Source organism: Sesamum indicum, linkage group LG3 (assembly GCF_026168435.1).
Source record: "Sesamum indicum cultivar Baizhima isolate 11 linkage group LG3, ASM2616843v1, whole genome shotgun sequence".
NCBI lineage: Eukaryota > Viridiplantae > Streptophyta > Magnoliopsida > Lamiales > Pedaliaceae > Sesamum > Sesamum indicum.
In genome coordinates this window covers 18,851,328-18,870,131 of record NC_142659.1, presented here as the reverse complement: position 1 = coordinate 18,870,131, position 18,804 = coordinate 18,851,328, and the positions used below count along the sequence as shown (strand labels likewise).

At 33.7% G+C, this 18,804-nt stretch overlaps 1 protein-coding gene across 1 annotated transcript; it reads right to left on the bottom strand.

The window, feature by feature from the left end:
- Window positions 1-16,378: 16,378 nt before the first annotated feature.
- On the bottom strand, window positions 16,379-17,556 carry LOC105158041 (dof zinc finger protein DOF5.4). Its single transcript, XM_011074650.3, has one exon. It carries the CDS (start codon window positions 17,402-17,404, stop codon window positions 16,505-16,507), a length of 900 nt encoding a protein of 299 aa, XP_011072952.1. The 5' UTR covers window positions 17,405-17,556; the 3' UTR covers window positions 16,379-16,504.
- Window positions 17,557-18,804: the final 1,248 nt, after the last annotated feature.

The following is an 18,804-nucleotide window of genomic DNA, read 5'->3' as shown; positions in this document are numbered from 1 at the left end:
CATATAAAAAAACTGAAGTTATTCCAACCAATTAAATTAGGGTAAATTACATTGACACCCACGAGGTTAGATTAAATTATATAAATGCCCTCTGTGTTTTATAAAATTACAGCTATACTCTCTGAGGGGTGTTAGTGTAATATTTTTCAAGAATTGTTTGTATAAATTTTGCATTTGAATAGAGGGTGTAGCTATAATTTCGCAAAAAGTAAAAAGGTGTTTGTATATTTTAATCTAACCTCATAAGGTGTCAATATAATTTACATATTAAATTATATATTTCGGTTACTGATATTATAAAATAAAGACCAATTGAATTTGCGTCAAATGGCATATGTTAAGTTATACAACAATTCAATACTGCTTTTTTTTTTATTTTATACATAAAAAAGACGGTAATTATTATAACCCACCTTTGTAATTATTATGATCTAGAAATAAATTAAAATGTAATATTTTAAAGATAAACATAAAGATCAAACTCTTACATTTAAATTTTTTTTATTGTACTTTAGAAAGAATAAAATATTGAATACATATTGGATAAATTGTGAAAATTAAACAATTCAAATTTAAGTTGAATGTTGACCTTAAATAGCCAAACTCATTCTAGGATTGGCCTAACTCATCCTAGGACCCTTGAGAAAGTATTTTAGTAATCTTACACACTAAGCAATAAGGAAAACTAGTAGGGATTTCAAGATGATAGTCTATGGTTCTAGAACTAACCACCTTCCTCCTAAATGATTACCCACTCCTTACTAACGTCGTCGTAATCTCTATTTGAGTGAAACATGATAAATATGGTATACAGTTGGATCAATTCACTCAAATAACCTACATGAATCATGATTAATAACCTGTTATATCACTAATCCGAGTTTGTTGTCGCTTTGATTGGGGTCACCATCGTGTTCTTCTCCAGGGGACACCGTTGCCATCACCCCTTTTTGTGTTGGGAAGAGGGGATGAGGGTTTGGTGGCGAGGGGTGCCCGGCTGTCATTGGCCGTTCCTTGGGCAAGACTGCCGGTAGTGATTTGCGAAAGACGTGCGGGCAGCTAGGGGATACTGATCGGCACGCAGGTGAGCAAATGACCTTCGAGCAGAGACTCTTACTAATTGGGGATTGCAATACTGTTCAAATAAAAACTTCTTTGATGTGTGGGGATGCTATCCGCCAAGTATGAAATCATTCCGAAAACGTTTGGACACGTAAATATAAGGGTGACGATCAAGCGCTACCCTGCGTGCGAGCTGGAGAGAAAGTGTGAAGCAGAGTGTTTTATCCTTGGAGATTTGCAAAACTATTTCAATAGCTAGATCCTTGGGGTGTTGGAAACAACTCCAAGATGTTTCAAAGTTGGACGGTTCTATTTGAGTAGGAAATGACAACGATGTTTAGAATCTGCCAGTGCAGTGGCGAGACTGTAGTTTCAGAGTATTGCGTTGGCAATTCCTCAGTGATGGATGATCGGATGTGGCTGAAACTCTAGAGTTATGATGTGGAAGTCATAGGCTACACTATGGTTCAAGCGCCACGTGATTTGGACGTCGGTTGAAGGAGATGCGAAAAAAATTTGCTCCTCGGCCATTTCAATGTCTACTCTTGGAGTAAGGAAAAATATTTTTAAACCTATTATGAGGGGGGGCATGTAGTGGTGAGCTCCAGCCAGCCCTCCCGTGCACGACGACAACAACGCTAGGTAACGTCGGACTAAATAAGCATCTCTTGGGGCATGTTAAGGGCATTCAAGAGCCGACTCTAGTCATCTCTAAGAAGTGTTTAGAGTCCCCGAAAGGCATGGGAACCGGACGGGCAGCGTAGGGTCAGGATGGCCTACGTTGGGTACAAAAGCGACCGAGAGGTTATGTGTGACGCGCAAGGTTGCTTCGCGGGCTACGAGATATCAGGGGCAACACCTCTCGTGCAAATGGGTGATTGAGGCAAGCACTCTAAGACCTCGTGATCTAACTCATGGCACGCGTTATTGGGTTCTAGTCGTCCATGTGGGTCCGTTGGCTAAGATGAGCAGTCGTGGGACAATGCCACACTGTGGAAAAATTGTGAAGCCACGCTGAAAGGCAAGAAGGCATATCGAGCATGCCGTATGGGATCAAGGCAAGATGTCGGCATATCGAATGGGCCTTGGACTTATGATGCGGTCCTACATCATAAGTACCCGTCACTGTTGGTGCCCGTCTAGCAACAGTTTATCACACTAGAAAATAGGTAAAAATAGCATGACCTTAAGACTACTAAGTGTTGTACGAGTATGGTCCTTCCATCGATCATCTCCTGATCTTAGTATAGAGCATGAAATTGAACATCAGTTCCATACCTGGACTACACATCTATGCTTAGAGTTGGTTTGGTTCAAGTGAGGAAAAATGAAACGAAAGAGAGAGGGGGAAGTGAAAAGGCAAGGGTGAGGAAAAGAAAAATATTTTTTTTCAAAGTTGTTTAGTATGATTGGAAACGGAAGTAAATCTCAAATACTTCTCTTTGTTTGGTACAAGAAAAATAAATTGAGAAGAAAAGATTTTGTAATTTTACTGATTAACCCTTTCCTTTTATTTTGTATTAGAAAATAAACAAATTAATATTATACTAAAATATTTTTAGTATATAAAAAAATTAAAAAACTTATTAATAAAATATTCATAAAGCAAGAAAAAATATTTTTTTAATAAAAAATATACATCAAACTAGAACAAGAATATTTTTTATTAATAAAAATTTTCATCAAAATGAGTATTGTTCATTTATTCTTGACTATTCAATTTAAAAATAAAATACAAATTACTACCAATGCCCTCAAACAAAGAAATTAAATTCATCATCAGGATTTTTATTGGTGATTTAGTTATTTTTTCTAAAGATTATATACCGGTGTTATCAGCGGGAAAATAATAAGAGAATTGGAGAAAAATTATGTATATGGGTAATAGAGTAAATAAATAAAATATTTACTTTTTTATCTTTTTTGGTCTTATATGTTCACTTTTCCATCCCATTTTTTATGGAAAGAAAACTGGACTCCAGAGAGGTTTTATATATATTCAGTTTTACTTCACCTCCATTTATTCTTTCTAACCAAATACCATACTTACTCTTATACATCCATTTTTACTTTCACTTCTCTTACACCCATTCTTTTACCCCAATCAAACAAGCTCTTAATATTCTGATTATGTTTCTCCACTTGATCAATATAGAAAAATACTTCACTACTATTTGATCACCCGTTATAACTACAAACTCTCGGGAGCACAGCACACATCGGAATGCATAGAAGATTGCTATCATTTCATGATAGGTGATGAATCCTCTCTTGGAACTCACCAGTCTTCGTACATGTTTTGATTGCACTAGAACAAAGCTTATAATAACCACATCAGAACATTTTCATCTTTTATCAGGCTCGAGATATAGTTGTCCCATATATGAGACTACGTGGATCCTCATATTTGAGGACAAAACCCCATACTATCAAAATCGAGGAGTTCAAGTCATATTGACCAAGCCCCACGCCTTCTCTATGTCGACTCCCCGCAAGTCAGTTCAGTTGGCTTGACAACTTTTATCAACTACCCACTAAAATTGCATAGTTGTCATATGTCTATCACCTATGAAACACGACACCCATCATATAAAAGCAATATTTAGTGCAAGTCTCGACAGAACCCTTTATGCTCATTCTCGATGCTCTCGACGTGGCACATTTCAGAGCACACCCTTGGAAGTTGGTTTCAAAGCTGCCATCAAATACGCAACCCAATTTCATTGGTTGATTGGTGATCTGTGGGTTTTGTTGCAATGTAAGAAAATTACAGAAATAAGAACAACAAAGTAAGATAAAATGAATACTTACGCTTATTCATTTAATTTAATATTACAAAATAAATTACTTAAATAGATTACAAAATAGCTAATTTAATTGACTTTTATATCACATATTCTAACACTAGGGACTTATCAATATCTACAATATCATCTAAAGGTCAGGACACCCTCTAGAGGGTCCAACCACCAATTCAGGAGGTATAAAATGAGGAGAGATCACAGATGAGGCCGACGAGGTAAACTTAGAGTTAGAATTGAAATTCCTAGAGTTAGAAGCCAAGAAGAACTTGAAAAGTAGGAAAGGCAGGTATCTTGAAGTTCAGGATCAAAATCGTAAGAGATCGCATGTAGGAGGATGAGATCGGTGGAGATTGGGAGGTCGGTAGTTGAAATAGTCAAATGACACTCCTATTTATAGGAAGGAGACATGGAAACGTGGTCATAATCGATGGACCCGATTCATCCATCTCATCACCATCAAAGGGTAGCCATAGCAAGACGGTTCAACTTCTCTTAGTATAGTAAACTTACACTAAGAAAAAGTGGGGGAATAATGATAGGAGTATGGCTCTAATATTTGCTAAAGACATAAATACCCCTGGTTAAACGACAAAATACCTCATAATATGCAACGGTCTAGAAACTTTCGGTTGAGTCGCTTAACACGACCCACTCCAGAACCCATTCCGACTAACATGCAATAAGGGTTGTTGATCGTCTAATAGCTCCAAGCTGAAGATTGCGACAACTAGGCAAGTGGACACATTTGGCTCTATAAATACATTTATTATATTTCATTTATGGTAAGACACATTTTATTATAGTTCTCAGCATTAAATACCTTTTGCAATCTCAATCTCGAACTAATTTAAGTATTAAAGGATTTTAGCTGGAATCCTCCCAACAAACCTGATGATTTTTCTTTCCTCAGGTTTTGGACTTCATTTACCCTTAGAAAGACATCAACCACCAACCCGAATCAGGTGTTGTGTCAAATTCAGCAAAATATAAGTAAATGATTGATTGGATGGGATTAAGAGGGATATCCGATCCAATTAGCCCTATTAAACATAGGCTAAGCCATTTATAATGGACTTCATTCTCTCATAAAATTTATACTATTAATAGAGCAGCAGATAATTTTTGTGTGTTTTTATGTGGAAACCAAATACATTCAGCATTAGTCCATTAACAAAAATTACCAACTCATATTTTTTTTGATAAGTGCAATTGTTGTACCATTTTAACTTCTATTACATACTTAATCTAGTAAAATTATCGCTAAATATTAAAAATATATAATTTTGCATCAATATTTTTATACAAAAAAAAGCCAAACATATAAATATTATTATTTTTATAATACTGTCAGTAGTAAATAAAAGCTTTAGTCTAAAATCAAATAGTTCAAATTAGACAAATTTTACAAATTTACATATATTTTTGTTTTGCACTATCACAAAACTATTTATTCTTATTACTAATTAAATAGTATAAAACTCCAAGAACCATTGTCTACGCTCAAACTTCTATAATAAATTGTAAGAATTAAATAATATCCGTACAATATAAATTATCCTATTTATATAATGCTTATTTGCTTAAATGATAAAAATGAATCACTTTCGATCAATTATTGGTTCAATTCTTTTTATTGGTATAGGATTATCTCGACGGTAATTTATAAATATTGTAATAAACAAGCTATAGTTTGAAAATAAACGCTTTGGTTCACGACGATGATCGCAGTCGAAGCTATTTAAATTTCTTTCTACAATCTCTCAACGCAATGAGAGTATAAGAGCATAGCAAATGCATCCGTGATTACAGTGACCATCAAAGGTTGTTCGTATAAAAAGCACGGACTAATTTTTAAATAATTATGGATTCAATTCCCTTTATTAATGATATTGTCACCGTATCATGCATCATTCAGTGTTGTTTGTGGGAAATAAGTTCATATATCTGTTCCAAACTCCTCGTCCAAGGAGGCTGGAAGGAAGTTAATGATATTGTCATCACGCATCTCATATCAATTACAAACAAAAAATTTGAGTGATTTATAAATTTCGAAACATAATCTCCCCATCAAGACACCTCTTTAAAATAAAATCGTGAATCTCGTATGAAATCAAAATAAATAATAACTCACGTAAGGAGACATCACAAACTGCATCAACAAACATGAGAGCTGAGTAATCTATAAGCACTACCACAATGGGTGAAGAGTGGAGACCACTTGTGTACATGCGTTGGGGGCGGCACAGAGAAGACACGCGTTGGCCCCCTCTGTCTGCTGCATTTCCCCCACATACTTAGATAATACCTACAACTTAGCCACTATGTATATTATGCAAGCAAGAAAGGGGCCCCTACCCCTACCCCTACCCCTACCACTACCCCTCTCCCTTCAATCCACTTCTGCATCACATCATAGCAACTCAACCACCCACTCCTAATATCCCCTCACTAGTGGGGGATCTTTTGGGTTCCCAAACTCTATTAGATTGATTAGAATCTTTTAAATTTATTATATATATAAAAAAATTACAAACAACTTTTATGATATTACAGATAAATAAAATATTGTTATGTAAAAAAATTAGCAATTTAATTCTTTTTATTTTTTAAAATATAATAATTTATCTTTTATATTTTTTAAAATACAGTAATTTATCTTCCTAAATAGGGGTAAATTGCATCATTTTAAAAAATATTGGGGGCAATTTGTTCTTTAGTAATATCATAAGGAGTAAATTGCAATAAACTCTATCTCTCTCTATGTATTTTTTATTTGAAGCGATGAATTATTGTTAATTGAAATAACTCGATTACAAAAATAATATAAAATTATTCAAACAAATTTAAAATTTTATTATCAATTATTTAAAATTCATAATTTTACATTCGTCGATCCAAATGTAGTATCAAAATAATATAATTAAAAAATTTATTCTATTTATTTATTTTTTTTAAAAAAATATGTGCTATAACTTCACTGAGAAAAATACAACCAGAGAGTTAATTACAGTACAAGTGAAAGTAATTATAAAAATCAAAGAAAATTTCAAAATATATAGAAAAGGAAACAACAAACTGTTGTATCAAAGCATCATACTTTAGTAGTCTATCAATGTAACTCATCTCTTTTACACTGACATCTGCTGACAGTTCTGCCTGAAGCCTCAGTCGCCTCTGCCAAATTATTTATAAGATTATAAATTTATATATTTTATAACATATTTTATTATATTTTTTTGCTATTTACACGCATTAAAGAAGAATGGTTATTTCTTAAGTTACAAATGACGATTTAAAAAATCGTGATACATCATTGCTATCAACTATGTTAGATAAATTAATATAAAAATTTAAGTTTTAATAATTATGAATCGGTATTTTGTATGATTGATCTTAGGCGTGACTTAAATATTTATCATTATTTCAGTTACTTTTAAAATATTTGTCATAATTTTTAGTTAGAAGAGATGGTTTGGCATTGCTTGCTGAAACAATAGCTGATAGCTAATATGTTCGTGGTTTATCGTTATTCATTATGAATTTTCGATTTTGATTATGGTAATTAATTATGACAAAAAATCGCATTTCTTGTAGTGACTATTCTTTATGATATTTTTTTGTTTGACAAATTCATACGGTACGTTGAAATTCAGCAGCACCACAAGTATCGAATAATCTTCTAGAATATTTTAAAATTATAAAAAAGTTAACCTACAAAAAAGGGATTAGCACTTTGATGTGCAAATCAGTAAAGTATTTGATGAAATAACTGAGAGAACTTAAGCAAAAAAATGAGATTTTGACAAAATAAATTGTATAATTTGAAGACGGGATGCTTGAATATGGAGAATGGTGCTGAAAATGCGTGAGAAAATTGCAGAAAGATGAGAGAATTCGAGTAGCCTTGATGTGTGAGCATAGTCATCTATTGATTTATCTGAACCCTTATTTATAGGAGCAAATTAGGAAAGATTTAGAATCACTTGAGGGAGATTGGGATATTTTCAGGAATATGGCTTATCCAACCGTTGGACATGTCATCTAGGAAACATCACTAAGCTGAGATCCTGTCGGGTTAGCCAAAAATTTAGAATTGTTACTTACTTGCGTCTTTGACCACTTGGATCCAAGCTTATTTATTTAAATAATTTGAAAAAATTAGATATAAAAAAAAAATTATGCAATTTTAAGGCGTATAACACTTTTAGGTAGTGTCTTCAAAAACTCTACTTTTAGATAAGTGATTTTTGTAAAAGTTGGAATTTGTAGTAAAATCAAAAGTAAGTAGTGTTTGTTAAAAAGAATAAAAAGTAGATAAAAGCTAAATTGAATAGTGTTTGGAGAAAAATCATTTCGAAAATAAATCCAGTTGATTAAAGACTGTCTTGTTCCCATGTGTTAAAAATAATGCTATATTTTTTTTATTATTTTTGTTTGTCTCTAATAATTATCTTTCATAAAAAATAAAAACTTTTATTTCGATTAGTATATTTTATATTTATTTTTAAGAGTATATTAAAAAAATATGTCTAATAACGATGCTTCCACTAAGTAATATAATTAATTATTCATACACAATAATTAAACTTACATCATTTCAAAAAGATAAAAATTATTTTATTAATTAATATCAAATAATAATATGTGAATAAAATAATATATTAGATGATATAGCAAATAAAGCATAAAAATTTTAAAATATTTAATATGTGAAAGTGAAAATTAAATTATTGTTAAATTATTCAAATTATTTGAAACTCTAATACCAATTTTAAAAATAAATTTAAACCAATAAAGTTGAATTAAGATTATTATAATAAGGATAAAGTAGTAAATATTCTAACTTTTGGCCTAAAAGCATTTTTTTTTTTTTTTTGTGCAATTTCAAAAGTAGAAGTTGGCATCACAAACACTTCAAAAGTATTTTTTAGAGCCAAAAGCTAAAAAATGCTTTTTTGAAACTCTTGCAAACATTCACTTAATGCAAGTCGTCATAGCTTTTTTTAATTTTTTTTTTATTTTTCATTGAAGTCGTTAGTGCTATTAATGACTTCAACTTGTCAATGGTATTGACAATTTTTATATTTTCTATAATTTTTAAAATTTATTTATTATTTCATTATAATTATTAATTAATTAATAATTATAAATTTAAAAATTTAACTATTATGGTCATTAATGAATTTAAAAATTTTGCATACGCAAAAAATATAATCAACTATTATAAATATTATATTGATTATATATTTCAAAAGTGGAAGCCCGTTCCACAATTACATTTGTGGCCTTTGCGCTAAGATCTTCTTATTTCCTCATGCATATTCTATAATAGCTCGTTTGTTCATTATCATCATCACCAATATTAATATGCAACCGACTAGATGATGTTGCAGAAATATGCAGTAAATGATGAAAATGAGAGTGGTAAAATGTTATATCCTAGTGTATATATTTGATTAATGTAAAGATTAACCTGTGCAGAAATAAACTTTTACATGGCTTGGCATGTATAGAGTTGATTAAAACTAATCATCTTTTTAATGTAGTTGAGGCATGTAGTAATCTTGATGTAAAAGATTGAGGTGTATGCATTGTACAAGGACTAACTATATCCACCACAACAATATCACATTCAACTGAACTAGTAGACATTTTGCTATGACTTCTCCTCTGTCTATGGGATCTAATACTAACATTCTCGTGTAACATTGTATTTTAATCGGCCATATTCTGTATTTGTTGTAACTGTATGATAATCTCATAAATACTTTTAATATAGCCTCAATTCGGTCCAACAATTGGTTGAACTCTTCAATATTGTATGGTCTTGGACAACAACTTAATCAAAGGGATTGCATCTATCATGTTGGAAGTACGTGGTCGACACACAATTGTATTATATTGTCTTTGACATTACTAACATATTGTATGTATTGTAGGTGTTAGTATGTGCTCGTTACTAACATATCCATAGCAATATTTCTATGGTAGCTTGGTTTAATAGTGTTAGCGAACTTTTATAATCTACACACATACTCTGCAAAATGAAATGAATGAGATGATAATAATCAGAGACTAATTACATTGAAATGTTATATGATGAACCAAATATGTGGGTAAAATTGACATAAACCAAAAAATTTAGCCAACTTTTCTTTAAATTAGAACGTAAATAAATTTCTACATCAGCTATTTCCAGACAAATTAATTAAAAACTTATAGATTAATAAGTTGCCATAATTTTAGTTGTGGCCGAACATTTGCCGAGGTTCGTAATTATGACTGATGCTCCTAAATATGCAAATTAAGGAATTGACCCAAATGGCCCAAACGATCCAAAAAGACCTCGGTCAAAACTTCTTATGAAGAGCCCAGAAAGGAGAGACCAACCCACCTAGAACCCAAGCATGGATAAAGATACGTGGCTACAGGATAGGAGCCACGTGGACTGAAAAGATGCTACAATCTCATCCGAAGAAAAGAAAAACGATAAAAATAACCCTTGGATCGATTAGAACACATGTCAGTTATGGAGCCATGATATAGTTTTTTCTGCTCAATGTCATGATATAGTTTATGTGTCAAAATGCTAATACTTATTTTTCAAATTCCACTTGTTAAAGCTTACAAAGTCCAAAAGGCTCACACGCAATCCACTGAACTCCAACATCTTTTCTTGGATTGATGACGAAAACATGTATAATAATTTTTTGCCACACTCGGAGTATTTGACCAATGCTTCATATTAAAACAATAATCAATAACTGTTGTAGGGTTGTGACTAACTACCATTCACCAAAATTATTCATTTTTTATCATAAAAATGTTGATCTATTACTTGCATCTCATCTAAAAGACTCGACTCCGTCAGAGTTATAAGGAATAAATTCTAGATACAAAGTATCAATCTAAATTTAGGTGTTCAAATGTACCCTACGATTGTTAATACCACATTAAACCTTCTTCATGGGATCTCTATTTAAAAAGTTGGACTGCTATTGTAGACACATCAATGTTGGATTTTCAGTCTCACCCCAATCGGGATTTCTGTAATAATGACAAATTAAGTCCTTTCATAAAAAAGCTGGCATAGCATCCTTTGATCCCACAAATTCAATGCCAATTACTATATATGACACCAATTTCTTTATAGACTTGAGTCTAATTTGGATGTGTCTTTTTGTCTTTTGGTTGAATTTACGACTCTTTAGCTTTGCAATTGTAGTTTTAATATCACAATTCACCACAATAGGTAGAAGAGGCTGACTTATAATGGGAAGTTGTATCAACATCCCATACTACCATTCTGCATCTGTTCTAGTCATGTCTAACTCACATAACTTAGCTTCAAAAATAGATCAGGTTATCAAAGTTTGTTAAACTTCCAAGAGACAACGCCCCTACCTAAGGTAAAAACATATATAGTACGCTCATTGCTACCCGAGTTTTGGGCTATCTAATTAGCATGACTATATCCTTCAAGAACTGTAAGGAATCTGCCATAATGTATGGCAAGTGATGCTATGCCCTTAAGGTACTTAAGTACCCTATCTAAAGCTCGCAAATGGATTCTATCAGTACAACTAGTGTATCTATTAAGTTTACAGACAAAAAAAGAAATATCAGATCTCGAACCATTAGCTAAATATTGTAAACTCCCAATGATTTGCATATACCTTAGTTGAGAAATCACTACACCGCTTTCATTCTTGAAAAGAGACACTAAAGAATAATAAGGCATCTTTGCAATTCTCCAATTTTTATGGCCAAATTTCTCAATTATCTTCTCAACATAGTGAGATTGAGAAATAACTATACCACCAGTTGACGGAATCAACTTGATACTAAGAATTACATTTACTTCACACATCCTATTAACAAAATGACATCTATATACAAATGGAATTATAAAATTATCTCCTTTAACTTTATAATAAATACACTTGTTACTCTCATTAACACTGAAACCAAACAACAATATAGTTTTATCAAACTTTTCATGCCACTATTTGGGAGCTTGTGTTAGTCCATGAAATGACTCAACAAGTGTACAAACCCCTCAAGCTGATCAATGTGTATTTCCTCCTCGAGTTTCCTATATGGGAATGTAGTTTTAACATTCATTTGGTGAATCGAGAGGTTATACACCGAAGCAAGTGCAATAAGAACTCGAATAGTAGTCAAACAAGCTATTGGGGAATACGTAATGAAATAATCGATTACCTCCTTTTGTATAAACCCCTTAGCCATCAACTTGGCTTTAAACTTGTCTATGGTCCATCAAATTCTAGTTTCTTTTTAAACTTCTACTTACATCCAATAGTAGTACACTCCAAAGGGAGATTGACTAATTCCCATTTTCCATTAGAGACTGTGGAGTCCATCTCACTTTTGATCGCAACCTTCCACTGCTCGACTTCAGATGAAGTCATTGCATCTTTGAAGGTTACAGGATTATCGTCGATTGTAAGTGATAAAATCACTTTCAAAATCCTTAATGATTCCAGGCCTCTTACTCCGTGTAAGTTCCTCTAGCTCTTCATGACTTTGACTTGAACTATGAGAACCTACCCAACGCATTTGCATTTGTCCTACATGATCAAGAATAAAAATGGAGGTTAGTGAAGAATCTAACATAACACTTTCAGGTATTCCTGATTTCATAGGAAATGCATCTTCTATGGAAGTAGCATCATGGAATTCAACTATTTTATTAACTTCTATACTCAAAAATTCTGATTCAATAACTAAAAATCGTAGAGCATAGCTTTTCTACATAGCCAAGACATATAGCATCAACAATTTTAAGGATTAACTTCTTTCTCTTGTGTTCAGGGACTAGCATTTCTGCAAGATACCCCCACATAACCAAAGTATTTAAAGTTGCGTTCCTATCTTTTTATAATTTCAAAGGAGTACTTGTATTGTATTTCAGAGTGACTCTTTCAAAATATGGCAAGTGGCATTCACAGCCTCTCCCCACAAATACTTAGGTAATCCAGAAGATTAAGAGACTGTGATCATGTCCTTAAATGTTCGATTCTTGAGTTCTGGTATTCCATTTGAGGATGGTGAATACGGAGTCGTTTTTTTTATGAATAATGCCAAAATTCTGGCAATATTCACTAAAAGCATTCGATTCATATGCTTCTCACCTATCGGACCTTAGTTTTTTCAGTTTTACACCAGTTTGGATTTCTACGTCATTCTTAAAAATAATAAATTTTTCTAGGACTTCATCTTTGTATCTAATGAGGTAAACGTAATAGTATCTGCTACAATCATTTATAAAGATGATAAAATACTGTTTGTGGTCCCTAGTTAAACTCTATTAAACTCACATATATCCTGTGAACTAAATCAAGTATTTATAAATTCCTATCTATTAAATGATAAGGATTCTTTACTTGTTTAGCTTCTACACATACATGACATTTGTGTACTTCTTTCAATATTATAACTAGGTATTAAATTAGGTTCATCATACATTTAACTGAACCTAGATTTATATGATCTAATCTACTATGACATAACGAAGAAGATTAAACATTCAATAAATAGAATCAGAAATTTGAACTTTATTATTATGAAATGAATTTTAAACAAACCATCAGCTATACATCCTTTTCAAACAAATACACCAATTTGCAAAATTACAAATTTGTTAAACTTAAAAGTAACCTCACAACCCACACTAACTAATACAGAACCACTATGTTCATTTTAACATTAAGGACATGATGCACCATTTTTAGAGACAAAATGCGCCCTAAAGGAAATTTCAAGTCCACGCTTTCTATCTCAAGTACTTCAGCAGCATTGGAGTTGCCCATGCTCACTATCCTTCCATTGACGGCTTGGTAAGACATAAAAAGTCGTTATCAGCACAAACGTGCACATTTGCATCAGGTTAATAATCAATTAAATGGTTCAAAAATAGTTAGGAAGGGTTATATAGAGATATACCCTCCAATTGCTCCAAAGGTGCTAGTATCGTAGGACCTCCCACAACCATATTGACAACTGTCTCATAGTCTTGGCCTTTTTAGAAGGATAATTCTTGGCCTAATATCCAACCTGTCCACACTTCCAATAAGGTTTGTTTGCTTTTGATTTCTTTGATTTTATGGCCTTGCCTTTACCAATGTTTTCAGAATTCGTATTTTCAGTATTCACTTTTTTCTTCCCATCAATTAAATTAGCCCAGGGGTTGATACTCAATAGGCATCTTGTTTGTCTGATTCCTACATTCTTCCTCAATACTTGTTGCAATCACGATTCATGAGATCATGTAGAGACAACCTCTATTTCTAATATTTGGTGTCATGCCAAAATTTTTCCAAGACTTGAGAAATTTCTCAACAATGAACATGACCAAAAACTTCTCAGGAAATTTCATCTCAGCATCAGATAGAGCATACTCAAGATCAATAAACTCATAAGTCTGTTTTGTTACAGACTTACCCTCGACCATCTAATATTTCAAGAACTTGGAAACATCATACTTCTTTAGCCCTTGTTTTTCAGTATTATATTTCTTGTCCAATTCATTCTATAATGATTTTGCAGTGTACAAGTCGGGACAATAGATATCAAAGAGCATATTTGATAATGCTGACAAAATAGCTCCTTGCCTATATGGTAACACTCTGTCCATTGTGCAATCTCAGTAGTTTTGAGATCTTTATCAGTTGGTTTAGGTCTAGTCATACCAATTACCGTCAAAAGTCCTTTCATCGTCAATCATCCTTTGTTCCTAGCGTTTGAAGAACTGGCCCGAATCTAGAAAATGAGATAAGTTGACTTTTGGTGCAACAATCGAGGCCATAAGGAGAGTAATAAGAATACAGTCTATTTTAACATTCAAGAAATGGAAAGTTCAAAAGAAAATTGACAATTTCGAAACGGCAGTTTCCAAAACTAATTAGAAAACACATTCGATTTCCAAAGTAATTCTAATTTCTTCAAGATTGTTGAAATAAACGCGCAACAAAGACAATATTTTGATAATCACGAATCACAAGTTTAAAGATAGCCAATTTACAATTTCCTAATAAGCAGTTCCAAGTTAACTAGTTTGCTAACAAACAAATCAAAACACAAACAAAACCACATTTTCAATATGTGTTACCGACAAATCATAAATAGGAAGCTTATCTGATTGAAAGTCGAATGTAACAACTCTCATTTCAAATACCGAATTACGGATAATTTGTTTGTCATGAAGAAATTAGGTGTCTGATTCTAACTGTGCACCTGGTACACATTATTTCTCCTAGGATAAGACAGTATCAGAATTTCACATTGCACCACGTTGAAATTCACCTCAAACAACACTCGACCATTGAACTAAGAAAAATCAAGAGCGAATGGAAAGTGAGAGGAGAGAAAACAGAGAAGACGTGTTGTTGGTGTAGCGAGAGAGCTCTTTATACAGCACCAAGCAACAGCAACCATAAATGATATTAAATCTATGAGTTGTAATTGCCAGAAACATCTGAACGTCTTAGCAATTACAAAATAGTAATAGCCAGCACTAAACACCAACACAGTATCCGCCAGCTGCTACGAAATTGCCAACGGTTACAAAATTTAAAACTATTGAGTTAAGGTAAATAAAAATATTTTTGCTGCAAAAAATATATTAATTGCCGACTGTTACAAAATTTAAAACTCCTAAGTTCATGTCAATATAAATATTTTTGCTGCAAAAATATATATACTAAGGTTGAGACATTCTGAAGCCAAGCAAGGCAAGCAGTGACGGTGCGCATGTGGGATATCCACAAGTTCATTCTAGTCTATCATAATACTTCAAACTCAAGTTGAACTTTGAACTCTATAAAAGTGGATTCTTTTCTCAAAGAACTTCCATGGACAAGTTAAAAATTAATTTAACTCTTAGGACCCCTACATATATATACTTATCAAAACTCAATTACATCCCTTATTCTTACAATGTGGAACAAATGCAAATTAGTTCTCATTTTCAATCTAATCTATGAATTAACTTTTAAATTGGCATCCAACTTATTAAATAAAGTCGTTGTTACAAATTAGCATTTCATAGTGCCGATTACAACGATACTTATAACACACTTACAACTACTATTCACTAAAAACAACTACTATCAATTCAAGTCAGACCAAGACTCACATATTGGTAAAATTTGAACATATGACCTTCTGATTACATGCCTAAATCGCTAATTTCAATTATTACGAGTAGATATATCAATTATAAATACTCACAAATCACTAACACCTACTATTTTAATAGAAACAACTAATATAAATTTAAATTTGACCAAAATTCATCGGTCTAAGTAAAATTTAAATATATGACCTCTTGATTACGAGGCTATCCGTTAATTAAATAAAGTCTCATAGATATATCATTAACTAAAATTGTCAAAAATCAGAAGCTTGAAAGGAAAGAAATCCTCTGTGGGAGTTATTTTTACTGTGTCCTCAAACATCAACCAAATCCACCCAATGTAAAAAGAGAAAAATAGAAAATAAAAATTTACATTATATAACAAGAAAGGGATATTTCGAAATATTTGTATACGGAGAATTTAAAAAGGAAAAAAAAAGAAAGAAAGAAACAAAAGGGAACCGTGACATTGAGATTGTGACTAAGGAAGGTAATTAATGGATTGATCGTTGTCAGTCCATTGGGGTTGACTCCAGTAAGCAGGATCGACGCCAGCCGTTAGATCAAACAGCTCTTCGTCTCCTCCGCTTCCCCACTCCAGCGCCGCCGCCAGCCCCTCGTCGCTGACATCCTGCATCTTGAACTCATCGACCGCCGCAGTGCCCGGGTCCGGATTCTTTGCTGTCGGTGCTTGGTTCGCTTGTTGCTCCCGCCCGTACGATGTCGTCGAAGCTTCTCCCATACCAAAACCCATCATTTCCTCCGACGAAGTCATCAGTCTCGTGAAGCTACTGATCTCCGCCTGGAAGATCTGACCATCCGTGGAAGGATGATTGGCTAATGGTTGGTGATTGATGTTACGATCCGTCGCCAGACGGTTCATCACACTGAAGAACCTCCCGTCGGGGAAATCAAACGCCACGGCTGAGCTCAACGAAGTGTTGCTCGGTGCCGAACCTTCGTCCGGCACGGCCGAGGTAGGAGTAGCCGTGGTCGTGGTCGCCGTGGCGGCGGCGGTTAGGCTTGAGCTCTCACTGCTCGAACTCTGAACGCTCGATAAGCTCATTTCTCTCGACGCGTCCCCAGGAGACGCAGCGCTGCTTTTCTGCTTCGAGCGCTTGGTTTTCCGGCAGCCTCCGCCGACAGGGACGTTGCGGAGTACGCCGCCCCTAGTCCAGTAGCGGCGGCAGCTCTTGCAGAAGTGACGCGGCTGAGAGAGATTGTAGTTATTGTAGTAACAAAACTTAGTGTTGAGCGAGTCACAGCGAGGACACTTCAAGGGCTGGTGGGTGGGGTGGTTGTGCGGCCTCAGCCGCCTGTCTCCGCCACCCAAGAACCTCCCACCACCACCACCTCCTCCTACAGCATGCATATCTTGCATTCTCAACCCACTCTCCAAAATTCTCCCGGCATTTGCCCAACTCCGAAAACTCAAGCTCAGTGTCAAGAATGTCTCTCTCTCTCTCTCTGCGTGACAAACAAATATCCCCTGCAAACCTTCCAATCCCGAGAGTACCTCTACATCCCAATATTTGAGATATTAATTAATTTAACACCTAAGATGACAGAATTACCAACTGGGGTAGCCACGTGACATGTGATATTACGCAAAAACCCCTAGATTCTTGGCGTGGGTACAGGGGTGCGGCGGTAATTTCGAATTTCATGTGTAATCGTTGAGCCGAAGGGACGTGACACGCGGACGGTGTGGATGTCGCTGCCGGTAACCAGAAGGTGTCGAGTTGTCGGCCAATGGTATCATCCGAGCTGCGCTCTTTGGTGTCAGCTATAACTGGTTCCTAACTCGCCACGTCCCTCCACTGTTGGTCTGCTTCCTTAGCACAAATTTGAGTATATATACTAATAATGTCTGCGGCACACACCACACGTGTGCCCACAATTAATTAATGAATAATTATGTTTACAATTATAATTTATGATCCGTTTATATAAATTATTTTTATTTTAAAAAATTTGTTACTGTTTCTGGATGAACATGTTATAAAACTTGTCAACACATTAAAATATGTCATGCTAAAAAATTTTCAAATAGTTTTTAGTAAATTGATGGCAAACGAGTTGAGAATTTAGATTTTCAGGCGGGCATGACGAAACTCAATCCACATAATGTATCTCAACCAAATTAACTCTAAATTACAAACGGTTATTTCTGAATGATGGGCAACTCAAAGAACTTTCCAATGGAGTACGATACTCTATGACAACCCCCATATCCTACCCTTTACACGTCTATAAGTAGAGACTTTGTGTCGTTATTTGGTAACATCATTCTTCACATTCAAACCCTCACTTATTCTCATTATTTTCTCCCGGTCTTTAAATTATTCTATGCTTATATTTTGCACTCCATACGAAAATATATCATTTTATCATCACATTTCACAATTATCCGCATTTTGATTCAAGTTTCCTTTTTATTTCTTCTATAAACTATTATTAACTTAAGTATCGGAATACTTACTTTTGTTTTGTAGGGTTAGTCTCTTTTGATCTTAGACTTTTTTTTAAAGAGATAATTATTTGTGAAATAAAGAAGTATAAGTATGGATATATTAGTCAATTCATATTTTGTCTATAAATATAGTTTTTCTAAGGTCTTGAACCTTAACATATTGCCTAGATAAATCCAAAAATAATTACTATTTTTATCCTGATTAGATAAATAGAAAAATTTCTAAATAAATTATAAAAAGTATTGAGAAAAAGAGAGAAAAGTAAAAAATTGATGAAATATTTAAAAATTCTAAAAAAAAAAAAAGA

Excerpts from the sequence above, each read along its gene's own strand:
- LOC105158041 (XM_011074650.3), bottom strand. The coding sequence starts at position 17,404 with ATGCAAGATATGCATGCTGTAGGAGGAGGTGGTGGTGGTGGGAGGTTC.